This window comes from Schistocerca nitens, chromosome 4 (assembly GCF_023898315.1).
Source record: "Schistocerca nitens isolate TAMUIC-IGC-003100 chromosome 4, iqSchNite1.1, whole genome shotgun sequence".
Lineage (NCBI taxonomy): Eukaryota > Metazoa > Arthropoda > Insecta > Orthoptera > Acrididae > Schistocerca > Schistocerca nitens.
The window spans coordinates 910,450,380-910,471,682 of NC_064617.1; the positions used below are offsets into that span (position 1 = coordinate 910,450,380).

The 21,303-nt window shown below is 41.6% G+C and overlaps 1 protein-coding gene across 1 annotated transcript in view; it reads left to right on the top strand.

Annotated features, from left to right (window-relative positions):
* LOC126252076 (probable cytochrome P450 4aa1) overlaps nt 1–21,303 on the top strand; it is a 386,802-nt gene that overhangs the window by 130,186 nt on the left and 235,313 nt on the right. Inside the window, exon 4 of the mRNA XM_049952928.1 lies at nt 17,983–18,213. Coding sequence (XP_049808885.1) covers nt 17,983–18,213 — 231 coding nt within the window. The remainder of the gene's footprint in view (nt 1–17,982; nt 18,214–21,303) is intronic.

Genomic DNA, 21,303 nt, shown 5'->3' on the forward strand with positions numbered 1-21,303 from the left:
TGATATCATCGGAATAATTAACACAACACGGACACCTTGAATTTTGGAACACGATGGTTGCACTAACATCCCCAAACAGTAAACGATTGTACCTTTATAATTCGAACGGCGTAATTAAGACTAACAGCTGATGTGATGTTTCATCCAGCGGCAGTTGCAGACATGCTTTCTTCATCTGTCTTTCAAAAATAGCGGCCCCCAGCCGGTCTAGTTAACAAATTCTGCTGTCGAGGCTTAGAATAGAGATCGATGTCGAACTTAAAATCACTACATGTGCCTAACGAACCGTGAGGTTTTCGAAGGACAACCATAGTCATCGCCCATTGACTGGCGGAAACCAGAGAAGTGATGCCTTGGTTCTGAAGCCATGTGAGCTCTGCTTGAACAGCCTCTCTAAGGCAACGGCCACACCGGATGCGTTTCGCTTGGTGCCTAGGTACCTGGCAACTCGCCTGATGCCAGGCGCTTGGATGCTTGGTGGTCACACCAGAGCGTCGATACTCGCCGCCATGGGCGTGTTGCTCGCTCGCACTGTGGAAATATCTTTTTCAGTGCTACATCAGAAAAGGCTTCTGGTAGAAAATATTTCTTTGGAATATGAACTGTTACAGGCACTACCATCATGCTGGAGACACAGTACTAATTGTGAGGGAAGTGAAAGTGATGGTTTCTAAACTCTTTCTGGAGATTCAAGACACATTTTTGGTTCCCAGAATGAGATTTTCACTCTGCAGCGGAATGTTCGCTGATATGAAACTTCCTGGCAGATTAAAACTGTGTGCCGGACCGAGACTCGAGCTCGGGACCTTTGCCTTCGCGGGCAAGTGCTCTACCACCTGAACTACCTAAGCACGACTCACGCCCGGCCATCCATCACAAAGCGAAAAAAGTGGTCCAACTAAAACATTTATATTTCCTTACGTACTACACGAACATGTAATAAAAGTGGGAGTTCCTATTTTAAAAAACGCAGTTGATATCCGTTGGACCTATGGCAGCGCCATCTAGTGGGCCAACCATAGCGCCATCTGGTTTCCTCCTTCAAGCTAGACAAGTTTCGTTCTTTGTAATTTTTTCGTTTGACGCTTATTTCGTGATATACACTCCTGGAAATGGAAAAAAGAACACATTGACACCGGTGTGTCAGCCCCACCATACTTGCTCCGGACACTGCGAGAGGGCTGTACAAGCAATGATCACACGCACGGCACAGCGGACACACCAGGAACCGCGGTGTTGGCCGTCGAATGGCGCTAGCTGCGCAGCATTTGTGCACCGCCACCGTCAGTGTCAGCCAGTTTGCCGTGGCATACGGAGCTCCATCGCAGTCTTTAACACTGGTAGCATGCCGCGACAGCGTGGACGTGAACCGTATGTGCAGTTGACGGACTTTGAGCGAGGGCGTATAGTGGGCATGCGGGAGGCCGGGTGGACGTACCGCCGAATTGCTCAACACGTGGGGCGTGAAGTCTCCACAGTACATCGATGTTGTCGCCAGTGGTTGGCGGAAGATGCACGTGCCCGTCGACCTGGGACCGGACCGCAGCGACGCACGGATGCACGCCAAGACCGTAGGATCCTACGCAGTGCCGTAGGGGACCGCACCGCCACTTCCCAGCAAATTAGGGATACTGTTGCTCCTGGGGTATCGGCGAGGACCATTCACAACCGTCTCCATGAAGCTGGGCTACGGTCCCGCACACCGTTAGGCCGTCTTCCGCTCACGCCCCAACATCGTGCAGCCCGCCTCCAGTGGTGTCGCGACAGGCGTGAATGGAGGGACGAATGGAGACGTGTCGTCTTCAGCGATGAGAGTCGCTTCTGCCTTGGTGCCAATGATGGTCGTATGCGTGTTTGGCGCCGTGCAGGTGAGCGCCACAATCAGGACTGCATACGATCGAGGCACACAGGGCCAACACCCGGCATCATGGTGTGGGGAGCGATCTCCTACACTGGCCGTACACCACTGGTGATCGTCGAGGGGACACTGAATAGTGCACGGTACATCCAAACCGTCATCGAACCCATCGTTCTACCATTCCTAGACCGGCAAGGGAACTTGCTGTTCCAACAGGACAATGCACGTCCGCATGTATCCCGTGCCATCCAACGTGCTCTAGAAGGTGTAAGTCAACTACCCTGGCCAGCAAGATCTCCGGATCTGTCCCCCATTGAGCATGTTTGGGACTGGATGAAGCGTCGTCTCACGCGGTCTGCACGTCCAGCACGAACGCTGGTCCAACTGAGGCGCCAGGTGGAAATGGCATGGCAAGCCGTTCCACAGGACTACATCCAGCATCTCTACGATCGTCTCCATGGGAGAATAGCAGCCTGCATTGCTGCGAAAGGTGGATATACACTGTACTAGTGCCGACATTGTGCATGCTCTGTTGCCTGTGTCTATGTGCCTGTGGTTCTGTCAGTGTGATCATGTGATGTATCTGACCCCAGGAATGTGTCAATAAAGTTTCCCCTTCCTGGGACAATGAATTCACGGTGTTCTTATTTCAATTTCCAGGAGTGTATTTGGCCCGGTCACGATCAATGGACCACCCTGTATAAAATGGCAGTGCGTCGGCGGAGTTGTCATTTGTACTTAGGTATAACCGTGAAAAGGAGTTCAAGGTGATTATGGTCGCACGACGGGAATTAACAGACTTTGAACTCTGAATGGTAGTTAGAGCTAGACGTATGGAACGTTCCATTTCGGAAATCGTTAGGGAATTGAATATTCCGGGATCTACAGTGTGAAGAGTGTGCCGAGAGTATTAAATTTCAGGCATTACCTCTCACCACAGACAACGCAGGGGTCGACGGCCTTCACATAACGACCGAGAGCAGCGGCGTTTACATAGAGTTGTTAGTGCTAACAGATAAGCAACGCTGCGTGAAATAACCGCAGAAGTCAATGTTCCACGAACGTATCCGTTAGGATGGTGCGGCGAAACTCGGCGCTAATGGGCCATGGCAGCAGACCCGACCGACGCGAGTGCCTTTGCTAACAACACGACATTGCCTGCAGCGCCTCTCCAGGGCTTGTGACGATATCGGTTGAAACCTAGACGACTTGAAAACCATGGCCTGATGAGATGAGTCCCGATTTTAGTTGGTAAGAGCTGATTGTAGGGTTAGAGTGTGGGGGGAAGCCCACACGAAGCCATGGACCTAAAAATTGTCAACTGGGCACCGTGCAAGCTGGTGGTGGCTTCATAATGGTGTGGGCTATGTTTAGATGGAATGGACTGGGCCCTCTAGTCCAACTGAACCGATATTTGACTGGAGACAGTTTGTAGTCATTTGTGGGCTTTGCAAAAACAGACATAATGTCTGCAGGGACACCGCAATCACTTTTTAGGCAATGTTACCTACAATCCGTCTTTATTGCAAAATATTTATTCATATGACCGGTTTCGGTTCCTCTAGAACCATCTTCAGATCTGCAAATTTCGGTTACAGGAGTAACCCGTCCACACTCAGCAACCTTCACATGCTGCGTCACATTCAGCATGTGAAGGTTGCTGAGTGTGGACGAGTTACTCCTGTAACCGAAATTTGCAGATCTGAAGATGGTTCTAGAGGATATGAATAAATATTTTGCAATCAAGACGGATTATAAGTAACATTGCACTTGTGGACTTCATGTTCCCAAACGACAATGGAATTTGTGTGGATGAGACTGCGTGATGTCATCGGGCCACAACTGTTCGCGACTGATTTGAAGAACATTGTGGACAACTCGAGCGAATTATTTGGCCATCGAGATCGCCCGACATGAGTCCCATTGAACGTTTAGGGGGCATAATCGAAAGGTCAGTTCTGCACCGGCAATACTTTCGCAGTTACGGACGTCTATAAACACTGCATGGCTCGCTGTTACTGTTTGTTGAGTCCATGCCACGGCGAGCTGCTGCACTGCACCAGGTAAATGGAGGTCAGACACGGTATTAGGACGTATCCCAAGACTCTTGTCATGTCGCTGTAAAAACTCTAAGCAAAATAGTACAGTTAAAAACGATGCAGCTAGACTTCCCAGCTCTCGAAAAATTCGTCGAAGGCAGCGAATGGCGGTGGGCCGTGCTCGTGACAACCGACTGACGGTGTTGTTGCTGCTGAGACATGAAATGCAGGACAGCAGCACGCTGTTCTCGTTACTGTTGCTGTTGTCCATCGTACTGCTACTGTTGCAGTGACAGCTGTTGCTGCCCAAGTCCTAGGAACTTGAGAACGATAACACTGGCAGTGGGTGTGAACGTATCGCCACTTTTCGGTCTGCTCGTAATACGAATGCATAACAGCGACCAAAAGCAAGTCATCGAGGGTACATCACTGAATGAAAGCCAATAATGAGAACCAGAAACATAGGTACAGCGAAAGTTCGAAATCCAGTAAGCAGAACGGCACTATGGACAGTGGCCCACGCAACTGACTGTATTTATTTATTTATTTACACGTCAAGTTCCGTAGGTCCAAATTGAGGAGAACGTGTCAGTACATGAAATTACAAAACAAAACTAATAACAGAAACAAAATAAATGTTCATGAACCTGAAAATAGTCAATCCATATGTTTAAGAAAACGCTATCAGCAACACAATAAGAATAAGCCTAATTTTTCAAGGAACTCCTCGACAGAATAGAAGGAGTGACCCATGGAGAAACTCTTCAGTTTCGATTTGAAAGCGCGTGGATTATGGCTAAGATTTTTGAATTCGAGTGGCAGCTTACTGAAAATGGATGCAGCAGTATACTGCACACCTTTCTGCACAAGAGTTAAGGAAGTCCGAGCCAAATGCAGGCTTGATTTCTGCCGAGTATTAACTGAGTGAAAGCTGCTTATTCTTGGGAATAAACTAATATTGATAACAAGAAACGACAATAAGGAATATACATATATGTCAAAATACCCAGACTAGTGAACAGAGGTCGACAAGAGGTTCCTGAACTCACACCACTTACTGCCCGAACCGCCCTTTTCTGAGCCAAAAATATCCTTTTAGAATGGGAAGAGTTACCCCAAAATATAATACCATACAACATAAGCGAATGAAAATAAGCAAAGTAGACTAACTTTCGTGTCGAACGATCACTCCCTTCTGATACCGTTCGAATAGTAAAAATGGCAGTGTTAAGTCTTTGAACAAGATCCTGAACATGGGATTTCCACTACAGCTTGCTATCTATCTGAACACCTAGAAATTTGAACTGTTCAGTTTCACTAATCATATGCCCGTTCTGTGAAATTAAAACGTCAGGTTTCGTTGAATTGTGTGTTAGAAACTGTAAAAACTGAGTCTTACTGTGATTTAGCGTTAGTTTATTTTCTACAAGCCATGAACTTAGGTCTAGTACTGCACTATTTGAAACCGAGCCAATGTTACACACAACGTCCTTTACTACCAAGCTAGTGTCATCAGCAAACAGAAATATTTTAGAGTTACCCATAATAATAGAGGGCATATCATTAATATAAATAAGGAACAGGAGTGGCCCCAACACTGATCCCTGGGGCTCCCCCCACTTGACAGTACCCCATGCAGACCCCACGTCACAGCCATTCTCAACATTGTGAATAATGACCTTTTGCTGCCTGTTGCTAAAGTAAGAGGTGAACCAATTGTGAGCTACTCCCCGTATTCCGCAATGGTCCAACTTCTGGAGCAATATTTTGTGATCAGCACAATCAAACGCCTTAGTTAAATCAAAAAGTATGCCTAGCGTTCGGAACACTCTGTTTAACCCATCCACTACCTCACAGAGAAAAGATAATATAGCATTTTCAGTCGTGAAGCGACTTCTAAAGCCAAACTGTATATTTGATAGCAAATCGTGTGATATAAAATGATCGATTTCCCTTACATGTACAGCCTCTTCAATAACTTTTGCAAACACTGATGGCATAGAAATATGTCTAAAATTATCTACATTATCCCTTTCTCCCTTTTTATAAAGCGGCTTCACTACTGAGTACTTTAATCGCTCAGGAAACTGACCATTCCTAAAGGAAAAATTGCAAATATGGCTAAATACAGGGCTAACATGTGCAGCACAGTACTTTAATATTCTGCTAGACACTCCATGAGAGTCCTTAGTCTTCAGTAATTTAATTATTGACTCAATCTCCCTCTTGTCTGTATCCCAGAGGAGTATTTCAGACATCAATCTCGGAAAGGCATTTGCCAAGAAAGTTATATAATCCCTGTAGAAACTAAATTTTTATTTAACTCATCAGCAATGATCAGAAAATGATTGTTAAATACTGTACATATTTCTGATTTATCAGTAACAGAAATATTTTTACTGCGAACTGACTTTATATCGTCGACCATGTGCTGTTGACCAGACAGTGAATCACGGCAGCCTGCCTCTGTCTGTTGCTGCAAACTGCTCTGCCCATGCAACATGCCACTCACGCCGATGGTGGTGATCGTCAACCGTGACCTCTGGCGTCTCTCCGTCGCAGCAGATATCGGCCGCTGGTGGGGATATGTAGTAGTACTAGCTTTATTCATATGTAGATCTCTTTTTGCAAGGATATAGGACGTGTCAAAGTATTTACAAGATTAGACCAATTTAAAATAAGCTAATTCGTATACACACACATTTACAGACTTCTAGTTAGAGACAATCATTAGACTTACTCCTGGTATACAATAGTTTTTTTACAAATAACTTATTAAATAATGTAATATCTCACTATCAGTCACTGCACACACTATACACACATCGTTTCATAACACTTCTCTCACTACACATACAACACATACACACTGGTGATCTCTGGGCCATTTTCTGTACTGTAACTTCCCCTTTGCTATCCTGAAAAACTGAGTCAGTATCCCTCTATAATGAGTGAGATGTTGAGCTCAGAAAGAGGAAGTATTGTGCTAAGCATAGCTTGGGGGTAAGTATTTCTAGAAAAGGAAAAAAGAAGGGAAAAAAAGATAGTGTGAAGGTGTTATGTGGAATGTTGGATGTTCCATAATTGTTATTTATTTGCATAGCATTTTTTACAAACCCCTACTCTTTTTTATCTAACTGATCCTACAATGTATAAAATATATTGCATAACAGGTACTTTTTAGCTGCCTTTTTAAATAAGTGTTTTTTTGCAGCTTCTTTAATCTCTATTGGTAATTTATTGCACAGTTTTATTCCTTGGTAGAAAATGCTGTTTTCAGTTTTGTGTTTATTTTTTCTTGGTAAATATAAGTTGAGTTTAGCTCTTGTTCCATGGTCATGGACAGAGCTGTTTGTGCAGTAATTAACAATGTTATTTTTTATGTGTACAACTTACTGGTGAATATATTCACATGGAGCAGTTAAAATCCCCTGTATTTTGAACAGATCTTTGCAATGAGCTCGATTACCATTCTTGGTTGTTATTTGTATGGCTCTTTTCTGGAGTTTGGAAATTGTGTTCATATTTTGTGCATTTGTTCCCCATAAAAGAATGCCATAGCTAAGAACTGAGTGTATGTATGAATAGCATATAACTAAAAGACACTGCACGTTACATACTGATGATAGGATTCTAAGGGCATAACATGCTGATGACATTCTGTTTGCAAGTACCTTTGTGTGTTCACACCACTTCAACTGAGAATCAATATTCATTCCTAGAAATTTTGCAGTCTATAGGGGTGCCATCTACTTTTAATTTAACATTGGCATTTTTCCTCTTCAAACTGAAATTAATGGCATTAGCTTTCTTTACGTTCATAGTCACTTTATTGCTTATTGACCAATCATAAACTTCCTTGAGAGTTGCATAACCTTCTCAGCAACGAGTTCTCTTGTTTTCTCAGTGGCTATAATATTGCTGTCATCAGCGAAGAGGATTTTCTCACCATGAGTAACACTACTGGGAAAGTCATTGATGTATATCAGGAATACGAGTAGTATTGGTCCTAATATGCTACCTTGTGGAACCCTTAAGTAATGTATTATCGTTCTGATAAGTCTTTTACTAAATGTTTAGATCTATTTTAAGTATGTGTTTTCTCTACTCTTTGTACCCTATTGCTAGGTACGATCGAAACCAGTCATTAGCTACCCCTCTTATTCCTAATGCTTCTAATTTATTTAATAGAATCTTGTGTTCGACTGTATCAAAGGCCTTAGAAAGATCCAAAAATGTGCCTGTGACACTGTACCGTGACGTCGTTGTGTTGCATTGTAAGGCGCCACGTATACCGTTTGTATATGTATACGGGTATGTCGTCGTTGTCGTCGCTTCTTTCCCTCGTCTACATCAGAGTATGAGAAATGTTTATGTTTGTGTTTACCTATTTGTTGTTGACAACACACAACTGTACGCCCACAATACCACCTGATTCAGAATAGCTAGCATGCTATAATGTGAAGATAGTGAGTTTCGATGCAGCACTATTTAAGTGTGATTTTATTCTTCACTTAATCTTTGAGACCCTAAGAACAAGCTACTGTTAATCAGGCCCAAAACCCGACTTGTAACGAGAGCACTTGCGATCAGTCTGTCACAATATAAATAATATGTAAGGCTATACACCACCATAAGAAAATATCACTGTCCATAAAATAACAAAATATACGAATAAACGTCTTTATATCTTTCCTTTTATTCAATCAAATGCTTTCAAATGTTTATTTCGCACCCACAAATCATCCACACCTCGATGTAGAGTGTAAACGTGTGCATGGAAAATAGTACACTGTTTATGCTGATAACCACGTATGAGCTTTTGCGTGGCTAGGCTACTTCGATCAACAGGATTTATATTGAATTTTTAAATTGATCTTTCTATCCAAACTTACGTCCTCCACAATGGCCCATCAACAGTGGGATAACCATCATTGTTTTATTGCTTTATTATTTTATTTCTACTTCTACACATTGATCTTGCCAAAAGCCGAGAAGCGATTGTTTTTGGTGTTTTAGCTCACTGGGGCACTCTGGGATGCTCTCTGGGGTACTCTGGGATGCTCTCTGGGGCACTCTGGGATGGTCCCTGGTGGACTCTGGGAAACTCACTGGTGCACTCTAAGGATTCACTCTGGGTCACTCTTGGATGGTCTTAGTCTATTTATTTGTTTGATTTTTCAGTTTAAAGTTGCGAAGCATCCTTATCTATCTCGTGAGATTTTTTTTTTAAAGCTTACTTATTCTTTCACTAAAAAAGCTTATCTTTTACATCTATTAATTAATTGATTATTGATTGTAATAATATGTGGGTTGCAGGGGTTCCGACCCCTGGGGAGGTGGGTGGGTAGTCATGCATGGCTGTGTTCATATAGCCGCTGCAGCTACGTAAGGCGGGTGACCTTGAACGAGGTTCGCCTGGCTGCCGCTAGAGGGCCGACGGACCGCGATAGTTAAGAATTCGCGTAAATTGTATTCTCGCGAGTTTGAAGCAAACCATCGGCGGCGCGAAAGCAGTCTTGATACTGCGACACACTCACGACGCTTACTAGCCTCACGAAATTGACCTGCATACATCTACAATCAATTCCAAGGTCATAATTCGCCCCACACGATTGTGTGAAATTGAACTTCGTCAAATCAATTATTTCTCGAATCGTAATCAGTGATCCCGACACTGACCGTTCAGAAACGCACAATTAACACTCTTCTCTTCCTAAGACTAAAAGAATGACATCACGACATCTACATAGCTATTAAGATGTAATTCCAAATGACCTCAAACATTTATCGTCATTACTTTTTAATCAGAAAAAATATTGTTTATTATCGGAAAATAAAACATGACATATCGCAAATCGCACGTAACTAAATTAAGCTTTGCGTAGCGTCGGGACTTAGTCATGCAAAACTATCCAAAGAAATGCTCGAAATCTCAATTTCTCCCTACCAACTGACAGATATAAATAAGATATTCAAGACTTCACAGATCAATCCCGACCTGTAATGTTATAACACACTCATCGTCATCAAGAGCATCAAGTACAACTTCCTTGAATTCTACTACGGCTGACACCGTATTTTTGCCGCTTCGGAAACCAAACTGTGATTCGCTTAAAAGATTGTATTTATTCAGGTAATTCATTAAGCTGTCTTTCATAATTGCTTCTATTATTTTTGAGAATGGTGACAGCTGGGAAATGGGCCAGTAATTTTCTATGTCCTCTGCATTACCTTTCTTAAGCAAAAGTACAACTCTTGCCTGTTTTAACTGCTCTGGAAATGTCCCTGATGTGAAGGATTCATTTATCATATTTGTTAAGGGGCCTTGTATAATCCCTATGCATTGTTTCAGTACACGCATTGGTACTTCATCTAAGCCTACTGACTATTTATTTTTTTGTTTTTGAACAGTTTTATTGACTTCATTCTCTGTGGTTGAAAGTAACATCATTGTATATAGTATTTTAGAGATGTTATATTTGTTTTGGGGAATTTTTGCTGCACCTTCTCTGTGATACTTGAAAAATGTTCGTTCACATAGTTTTCTAAGTGTTGTGGATCATTTATTACTTATTCCCCTCCCTTAGCAGTATTTATTTAATATCCCAGACTGCTTTGCTTTTATTCTCTGCATTATATATTATTTTTTCATTAAAAGACTTTTTTGGCGCAATCAGCACTTTCCTATAGATTTCAGGGAAAGAAAAGGTTTTGTCCCAAATCCTGTCAACACACTATCTGTATCCTGCAGTCTTAGAGCATCATTTGTCTCCTAAACCTCTTGTAATATACCGAGGTGACAAAAGTCGCCGGATACCTCCTTTTGCCCCTGCGTAATACAGCTCCTCGACGTGGCATGAACTCAACAAGTCGTTGGAAGCCCCTTGCAGAAATATTGAGCCATGCTTTCTCTATACGGTAGCCGTCCATAAATGCGACAGTGTTGCAGGTGTTGGATGTTGTGCACGAACTGATCTCTCGATTACGTCCCATAAATGTTCTATGGAATTCATGTCGGGCGACCTTGGTGTCCAAATAATTCGCTAGAATTGTCCACAATGTTCTTCAAGCTAATGGAGAACAACTGTGGTCCCGGTCCGCAGCTCGTGGTCGTGCGGTAGCATTCTCGCTTCCCACGCCTGGGTTCCCGGGTTCGATTCCCGGCGGGGTCAGGGATTTTCTCTGCCTCGTGATGACTGGGTGTTGTGTGATGTCCTTAGGTTAGTTAGGTTTAAGTAGTTCTAAGTTCTAGGGCACTGATGACCATAGATGTTAAGTCCCATAGTGCTCACAAGGGAACCTCCCCATCGCACCCCCCTCAGATTTAGTTATAAGTTGGCACAGTGGATAGGCCTTGAAAAACTGAACACGGATCAATCGAGAAAACAGGAAGAAGTTGTGTGGAACTATGAAAAAAATAAGCAAAATATACAAACTTAGTAGTATATGTGCAAGATATGCAACATCAAGGATAGAATGAGCTCAGGAGCGCCATGGTCCCGTGGTTAGCGTGAGCAGCTGCGGAAGCAGAGGTCCTTCGTTCAAGTCTTCCCTCCAGTGAAAAGTTTAATTTCTTTATTTTCGCAAAGTTAAGATCTGTCCGTTCATTCATTGACCTCTTTGTTCACTGTAATAAGTTTAGTCTCTGTGTTTTGCGACCGCACCGCAGAACCGTGCGATTAGTAGACGAAAGGACGTGCGTCTCCAATGGGAACCGAAAACATTTGGTCGCAGGTTCATAGGTCAATCGATTTATCCACGGGAAAACACGTCTGATATATTCTATACGATACTGGTGACGGCATGTGCGTCACATGACAGGAATTTGTTGTCGACCCACCTAACTTGTACACTTGGCGAATGGGTAAAAAGATTCTTCTACCTTGCCCGATTTAGGTTTTCTTGTGGATATGATAATCACTCCCAAAAAAGTGATCAAAACATAAAGAGTTTGTCACATAAACTGAAAATAAAAAATTAAACTTTTCTCCCGAGGGAAGACTTGAACCGAGTACCTCTCATTCCGCAGCTGCTCACGCTAACCACGGGACCCCGACGCTCCTCAGCTCAGACTGTCCTAGATGTTCGATATGTTGCGCATGGACTACTTACTCAGTTTGTATATTTTGCTTATTTTTTCGTAGTTCCACACAACTTCTTCCTATTTTCTCGATTGATCTGTGTTCAGTTTTTCAAGGCCTATCCACTTTGCCAACTTATAACTAAATCTGACGAGGGTGCGATCGGGAGGTTCCCTTGTCAGAGCCATTTTGAACTGCGGTCCGGTGACAGCGCTGTCTCATCCATAGAAATTCCATCGTTGTTGGGGACATGAAGTCCACGATTGGCTACAAATGAGTTGCAGACACAATTCCCAAATCGTTGTATTGGGCGCGGAGGAGATGTGTCATGGCCGGCTCGTTCGCCGGACTTGACGCCTCTGGATTTTAATATGTGGGGATTCGTAAAAGACATTGTTTATAAAGACAACTACACCTGAAGACATGCGAGAGAGAACTGTCAGAACATGTGCTTCGATAAGCGCCGATCTGATAAGGAATACCACTCAATACATGATAAGAACATTGCAGCACTGCACTGATACCAACAGTCATCACTTCGAACACCTTCTGTAAATGGACGTTCATGCCGTCTTTTGAAACTTCGCTGACCTTCGAAGGCCACTATCAGAAAATAAGCACCAAACTATAGCATCCCATGTAAATAAACAAAGTTGACCTTCATATCTCTGAACCGATCCCACCTAGCAACAAAACACCAACGTCATATTATGGCCCCCGTTGTCCCATGCAACATTTGCCCCACAAACTTTTCAGCTACTACCATGCTTTCGTTCTAGGTGGCAATGGTTAGTGACTCACCCTGTATATGTTAACACGTTCGATGACACAGATTAAATATCAGAAATGATAAATTGTTCAGTTTTGTGGTTTAACAAAGTAATAACTTATTTTCTAAAAACTAAACCTAAACTCATCCTGCACAGGCCATGAAGGCCCAAACGTACCGACTGGCCGCCGTGTCATCATCAGCCCACAGACGTCACTGGATACGGATATGGAGGGGCATGTGGTCAGCACACCGCGCTCCTGGCCGTAGATCAGTTTCCGAGACCGGAGCCGCTACTTCTCAATCAAGTAGCTCCTCACCCATCCAAGTGCTAGCCCAGCCCAACAGCGCTTAACTTCGGTGATCTGACGGGAACCGGTGTTACCACTGCGGCGAGGCCGTTGGCAATAACTGATTTTAGTACAAAGTAATTGTCGCTAAGTTTACTTGTGTTTCATGTGGTGGTGCGAAGAGTGGTATGTTGCATCACAGTGTTTCAATGTACCAAGTTCTTGGTTAGCTTGACTTTTTGAGGGTGTTGGATAACATAATGCTTTTATTTTCCTTCTTCTTGTGTTTTACGTTTACTCAGTTTAAATTTTATCTTTCGGATAAACAAAATGCTTCTTTACACACGCGAAACAGAAATAGGACTGACACAGTTAATTGTGATGCAGAGAGCAGCCACTTTGGTTCTGCAAAATAGAGGAAATGGCAACTATTTTACTAGAAAAATTGCAAAAGAATTGAATATTTGTTACTAACCTTCTCTAATTCATCAAAATGAAAAGGGAAGTAGGTGAAAAAGATACTTGTGTGTACTCTAAACACATGAAAGTTTTTTTTCTGACAGTCAGGAAATAATGTTCATGGATTATATCAAGAGATTTAGAGAAATTACTTTCTGGTTGACCAAAGAGGAAGTACGAAAAATGGGGTACCTTTCTAGAAAATACTTTAACCTGAAAATACCATCATCTTGTGCATGAAAGGAAATAGCTAGAGCTGACTGGCTTTCAGGGTTTTTGGAGAGAAACAATGATCGCTTCATCGGACAACCCTAAAGCACAAGCATGGTACGAATGACATAATTTAATTAAAAAAATGTTGGTTAGCTTTTTCCAAAAAGTTAGGAGTTCTCGTCATCCTCTTAAGCCTTCAAGAATCTGGAATGTGGATGAAACAGGTGTAACTACAGAGATAAGACCAGACAGAATAGTTTTGCAGAAAGGTGAGAATCAAGCTGGAACTGGGAACTCTGCTGAATGGGGAGAAATGGTAACGGTAGAAGCCGCTATATGTATTCAAGAGACCTTATTTCCACCCATGCCAATTTTCCCAAGGAAGAAATTTTAAGATCATTCTATCCGTGACGGGCCTACCAAATGCATCAGTGCTGCCACATGTTCTGAATGGGTGGTGGAGCAATCTTTTTCAACATTTCTGGATTATTTTACTAGCCAAACCAGACCAACAAAAGAAGACCCTGTCCTACTACCTCTGGACAGCCATTCGTTCTATCTTAGTTATCATTTCTACTCCACTGTTCTCACAGATTGCAGTCCCTAGATATAAGCGTTCACAACCCTCTCAAGAAGATGTGCAGCAGAGGAATCGATGTCCGTTTGAAAGCAAATCCAGGAAAGACAGAGATAATTCATGATTTATCTTCGATTGTAAACAAAGGACTTCTCATTACTTTCACACAGAAAACATCACTTCAGGATCCTCAGCAATAGGCATATTCCACTTCGACCCCGACAAATTCCAAGAAAGTGATTTTTCTGCATCTTTTGTGACCAATAGGCCTATTCCAGAAGAGAAACTTTCCGATCTTCTGGCTAACTCCGAGAATGTGGCGAATGCGTTAATGCGCGGTTGGATTTCACGTTATTGTGTTCGTCACTGTCCAGAGGCCAAACCACACATCTATCGCATTTAGCCCTAAATGAAAGCAGTCACACAAGTTTATTGAAACTGTAGGCAGGAGATAAAATAATGTTCACTTCTCACTTTTCACAGACTGAATTTATTCCAGAAAAAACAAACGAAATATCCTTTCACACTATTCACAACAGTTTATTATCAAAATAATATTTGTCAGTGCGAGAAACTAAGTAGGTCAACCAGCATCAAGCGTTCGCTTAACTTCTAGAAGGGCCACGAAAATTATTCAAAGTGCTTCAACACACTTCTAATTTGAAGTTCTGCAAATCGCGAACTAACGATACTTTTAACTGCAGATCGCCATCAGAGGTAACTGCAGAACAGTTCGTAGATGTTTAGACAAAGTCTCCAAATCAGAATCCAATCGCTGAACAATGTTTCAAATTCCAGAATGAGATTTTCACCCTGAAGCGGAGTGTGTGGTGATATGAAACTTCCTGGCAGATTAAAACTGTGTGCCGGACCGAGACTCGAACTTGGGACCTTTGCCTTTCGCAGGCAAGTGCTCTACCGTCTGAGCTACCCAATCACGACTCACGCCCCGTCCTCACAGCTTTACTTCTACCAGTATCTCGTCTCCTTCCTACGCAGGAGAGCTTCTGTAAAGTTTGGAAGGTAGGAGACGAGATACTGGTAGAAGTAAAGCTGTGAGGACGGGGCGTGAGTCGTGCTTGGGTAGCTCAGACAGTAGAGCACTTGCCCGCGAAAGGCAAAGGTTCCGAGTTCGAGTCTCGGTCCGGCACACAGATTTAATCTGCCAGGAAGTTTCAATGTTTCAAATTCTTTGCGATCGACGCTCGCGAAATGTTTAAAAGCCCCAACCATCCGTTCACGCGACTTGAATTTCTTCTAAGTACGCACAATCTAAAATTATTTCTGAGTTCATTTTGCGTGAAACTTTTACCATTCCCGACCGAATACCTTGAAAATATTTCGGTTACACATACGAGAAAACTTTCAACCGCACATACGACCCGTCTGTATGCGAACTCTGCTACAACCAGGCGCCGAAACCCCAATGTGTCACGTGAAACTGGCTTCCGATTCTTATACCTCGCAGTAAACATGAGTCAACTCAAGTATCTCCGACTTTCGGAAACATAAATAAACTGTAAATTTAATGTTCTATGAATTTGGACACAAATTTCATTAGGTTTTCAATGCTGCTCTTAGTTTTCGTATAGCTTTATGGTTTTCCCACAGATAATGTTTTTTCTCGTATAGAAGCTATTTTGCGTTGTTATATCACCAGTAAATATTGAACAGTTAAACAAATTACAGTTATACGTCTTTACTTAGCTCTGTTTACTAATGATGCCGCTTCTTCTATTATTGCATGTTTTATTTGTCACTTTTATACGCATGGTATATACATTCCACACCGTAATTTGAAATACAAAATATTCACAGGAGATTTGTCAGAACAGTCCGATAGTGCTTACTGAGCATGCGTTTGTCTGAATCTCTTAAGGAGTTAGTGAGTTATTAATTTTTATAGATCAGTTTATGTCCAAAACGTTTAACAGTTAATAAGTCTGAAACTAAATCTCATAGCGTGAGCGCGTCTTCACCCTTGCACTCATCTAATTTTTCCCATTAAAACCATGTTACTGGTTTTTCTATCACTGGTTTGGTACAGTTTTTATTAAGAGTCTCCCTTGTTTCATATTTTCTTTTCAGTTCGTTCAAATGGCCTGTGCAAGAAAGTTACTTATTTTAAGAAATTAATAGGCTGATACTGAAGAAAAGCTATTGACATGATGATAGCTTTGAGAAGCAAATTGTAGATCATGATAGTCATGATTGTGGTGTCACCGCTAGACACCACACTTGCTAGGTGGTAACTTAAATCGGCCGCGGTCCTGTAGTACATGTCGGACCCGCGTGTCGCCACTGTGTAATCGCAATCCTAGCGCCACCACATGGCAGGTCACAAGACACGGACATGACCTCGCCCCAGTTGTACGGACGACATAGCTTGCGACCAGACCTACCAAGTCTTCCTCTCATTTGCCGAGAGACTGATAGAATAGCCTTCAGCTTATTCCATAGCTACTACCTAGCAAGGCGCCATTTGTATCAGTGCTTATAGCTTACTACTATTCAAGAGATGTATTCCAACAAGAGAATAAAGTTAAGTATATTATTCCAGCTACGTACTTTTCTTCTTATTCATTAATAAGTCTCATGTTCCAGTACTTCACGCCCGTCTGCGTTAGTTTAGCGTGCACTTTCAGCCACTTCGATCTACAAGGTGTTGGCCCAGCTGCCGACACATCAATGATTACATAAACATTTGATTATAATATTTTAATTTGCAATCTTTAATACAATCTCTTCTTTTGTAGCTACCTACTTATTATATTTCAGTTAATGTTCTACAAGGAATAAAAATACTTGCATGTACTATGAAACTTTAATATTGTAGAAGTTACATTACATATAGATGATGCATTACAAATATTTAATTAATTTAGTTATAAATATTCCTATAATGAATGAAAGATTAAAATTTCAAAATTTAAAGTTTAGTGTGTTTCTGTTATTTATGCAGAAGAACATACCTAATGTTTGAAGTATTAGACATTTATGACTCATGAAGGCTAGCCATATAGGAACAAAGCAGTTCTACAATATTTCCACAGAGTTCAAAAGTAAATTTGTTAAAACAAGATATTTCGCTCTACTCATAAAAATGCTATTACTTACAAAGGTATATTAAATGTGTTAAAGATGATACAGCCATTTGAGGTACCTGATGTGGCTGAAACTTCTACTTATTCTAAAACATTTCAGACACAGCAGTAAACAATTATATCTGTTATCATTTAACTTCATATTCTTTTTCTTTCGTACATGTAATACAAGTAAGGCTAATGCTGAAGAAATAGTCAGTTATTAATTGAATGACTTATTACTAACATAATTTCTAAATCATTTATTTGATTTTAGAAGCATATGTTTCTGTAATGTCTTTTGTACCATTTATTTATTCCGTTGCAAAATGGGACACAATTTTCAATGGAGCTTTGTATTCACACAGACATAAATGCTCACACATTTGGGTGATTCATCTATTACTAGTTTGCGTTTTGTTGTATTTTATGCTACTGATATTACCTCATTCTACATGTTATTTATTTCTGTTTCAATCACAAGGTTATGAAAGTAAAAATCCCTTGAAATTATAATCGTTTGGTTTTAGTATTTTTACAACTTCTAGTCTAGTTGATTAATTAGTTTCAAAGTTGCCTCTCACTAGAAAACTCTCGTCTTCATTTTCAGAGGATGTTATACCGCCCATGGACAGCAATCAGTTTTTTCAAGTGGATGACTGAAGATGGTCGGAAACTTGTAAGAATTAACGCTTTTACCAGATCCTTCGCGCAGAAATCAATTTCCCTCGTAAGGCGAAATCTTTCTAACAAAAATATCAGTGCAAGATCACTGTTAACTTGCCTTCTGCCAGGAAACAAACTGGGAGTAACGGCGACTGAAAAGGAGATACTTGACGAAGTGAGTATTTCGCTCTGGAGTCACAGGCAATTTGTTCATAATTTCGTGCAATAATATTAGATGATTTACTCACAGTAGTGTGATATATGAAATGTCCATCAGGGCAGATGTAAAATTTTAAACAAGGGTATTTCAAAAACTGTTTTTATACATTGTTTAGTAGCATTTAGCATGATCTGAAATTTATATTCTGGTCGGACAAATTAACACAAATTAGAGTGCATACAACTACAGCATCTCACATTTAAGTCGTCATGCATTAACAAGCCTAACAGTACCATATTTGAAGCTTGTTGGCAATGAAACCTCTGGAAGTGGTTCATGAATAGGGTCAATTGTAAAAATATATATCTCGAAAAGGTAACACTATCATACCAGAATGAAATTTTCACTCTGCAGCGGAGTGTGCGCTGATATGAAGCTTCCTGGCAGATTAAAACTGTGTGCCCGACCGAGATTCGAACTCGGGACCTTTGCCTTCCGCGGGCTAGTGCTCTACCATCTGAGCTACCGAAGCACGACTCACGGCCGGTCCTCACAGGTTTACTTCTGCCAGTATCTCGTCTCCTACCTTCCAAACTTTACAGAAGTTCTCCTGCGAAGGTCCCGAATTCGAGTCTCGGTCGGGCACACAGTTTTAATCTGCCAGGAAGTTTCAACACTATCATAATGTAACTAGTAAACAATAATCATATAGCTACGAATACATTAGATGTATTGCAGTCTTACAATGTCAGATATGACGTCTTTATACTCTTGTTACGAGGTAAAAAATCTTTTGTTGTCACGATGCCATGAAATATTTTTTATATATACACACCCTACATAACGTAGCTTATGCTACTTCTGCCACTTTACGATCATGATATTCACTGAGTTCCTAGGACTGACAAATAGCTAGTGTGTATAAACTATTGCATACCATTTCCAAGTCGTTATTATCAGACTGTGATGAATCGAATGTGGCATCAAACAGAGTAATAAAATCAGCTATACAACAAGCTGATTATATCTCATACCATAGACTGGTTTATAGTGCAACGTAGGTGGTTTTTAAAAGTGTAGAAAAGCACATAACTTTGCAACAAAATGTGCAGAAATTGTTTTCAACGCTACTTATTCCCTTCTTCCAGTAGAAGTTTAGATACAGAGAATCTGTGGACACCCTAAAGTGTGTAACAGACAGCAAGTGATGTCCCATGAACGACACAGCACAATGTTTCCCATCTCCTAATATGAAGAGCCTCCTGTTAATGAAATGCATTCAGTTCTATACAGCACTCCGAGTGTTCCTACAAGCAACAGCGATACCGACACTCATGTGGCCTCACTTATCGTTTCATGTGGATACGGCGTTTTATGGAAAGCTGGAAATGTCTCTTGTAGAGAAAAGTAACAGGTTTTGTGAAATTAGATTACCGTGAGTGATCCTTTACAGGTACTTTTTTAAGTGGTGTAAAAGATTCACACAAAATTTCCAGTTTTTTGGAATGCTTAAAACTCATCAAGAGCTTGTGAAAATTTGAAGGATCTCGCAACCTACAGAGGCGCTGCTCAACGGGTACCTATTGCCGACAAAAACACTGTATGCTTTGCTGCTTTGCTTATCTGGGGCTGCCACCCTCAATCTCTTCTACGATTTTTCGATGTAGCATTCAGGCTCTACTCTAGATTTAAAAACAATTGGGGTTGGAGCTTTTTGTTGCCAGTCTGTGACAGCTTTGATGTGGCCTACCATAGTATCCTCCAGTGTCACCGTCTTCATCTCAGAGTAGCATTTACACACAATGGCGCTAGTTATTCGTTGTATAAATTCTAATTTCTGTTCTCTCTTATAATTTCTGCTCCCTACATCTCCCTCTACTACCGTGAAAATTATTCCCTGATATGACATATTTCTTACCATGCTGCCTGTCATTCTAATTAATGTTTTCCACAGATTCCTTTCCCTGCCCATTCTGACATTCATTATCTGTTTACTCAATTTTCAACACCCTCTTGTTTTGTGTTTGTTCCACCAACAATCCTACTAGTCTGGATGGCTACTGCTGTAGCACCATTCCCCCTTTCAATTATCCAACAAACGAAAGGATGGCTGACATAGTGCTTAGTGTATCTGGGATTGTAAAACAGTTAAGATACTTAGACGCCAGAAAGGCATCTGGCCCAGACGGTATCCCCGTAAGATTTTATGTTGACTATGCTACAAATATAGCACCATTCTTATCCGTCATCTATTAGAGATCGTTGGAACGGCGGTACGTTCCACGGGACTGCAAGAAGGCCCAGGTCATAGCAATCTATAAAAAGGGTAGAAAATCGGATGCACATAATAACCGGCCAATTTCACAGACATCGATTTGTTGTAGAATCGTGGAACATACCGGTATTTTGTGTTCAGACAATATGACCTTTCCAGACTCTGAGAAGCTCATCTGCAGAAACCGGCACGGTTTTAGGAAACATTGGTCATGCGAGACACAGATGGCCCTCTTTGTGCATGATATACAACAGCCTCTAGATACCGGCTCCCGGGGTGATGCCATATTTCTCGACTTTCGAAAGGCATTCGACTCAGTTCCGAACTGTCGCTTGCTACAAAGAGTGCGCTCTTATGGTCTATCCAGTAACATATGCGGTTGGATAGAGAGTTTTCTAACAGACAGTGAGCAGTATGTCATCCTGAACGGGGTAACTTCAATAGAAACAACAGTAACTTCAGGTGTGCCCCAGGGCTGCGTAATAGGTCCACTGCTTTTTACGATTTACATAAACGATCTGGTTTATGGTATTGACAACGGCCTTAGACTGTTTGCCGATGATGCTGTAGTCTACAGGATAGTAGTATCACACGAAAGTTGTGAACAAAACAATGTAGCTTGCTAAAAAAAGTGTCCTCTTATGGTCTATCCAGACACATATGCTGTTGGATAGAAAGTTTTCTAACAGACAGGGAGCAGTATGTCATCCTGAACGGGGTAACTTCAAAAGAAACAAGAGTAACTTCAGGTGTGCCCCAGGGCAGCGTAATAAGTCCACTGCTTTTAACGATTTACATAAACGATCTGGTTTATGGTATTGACAAAGGCC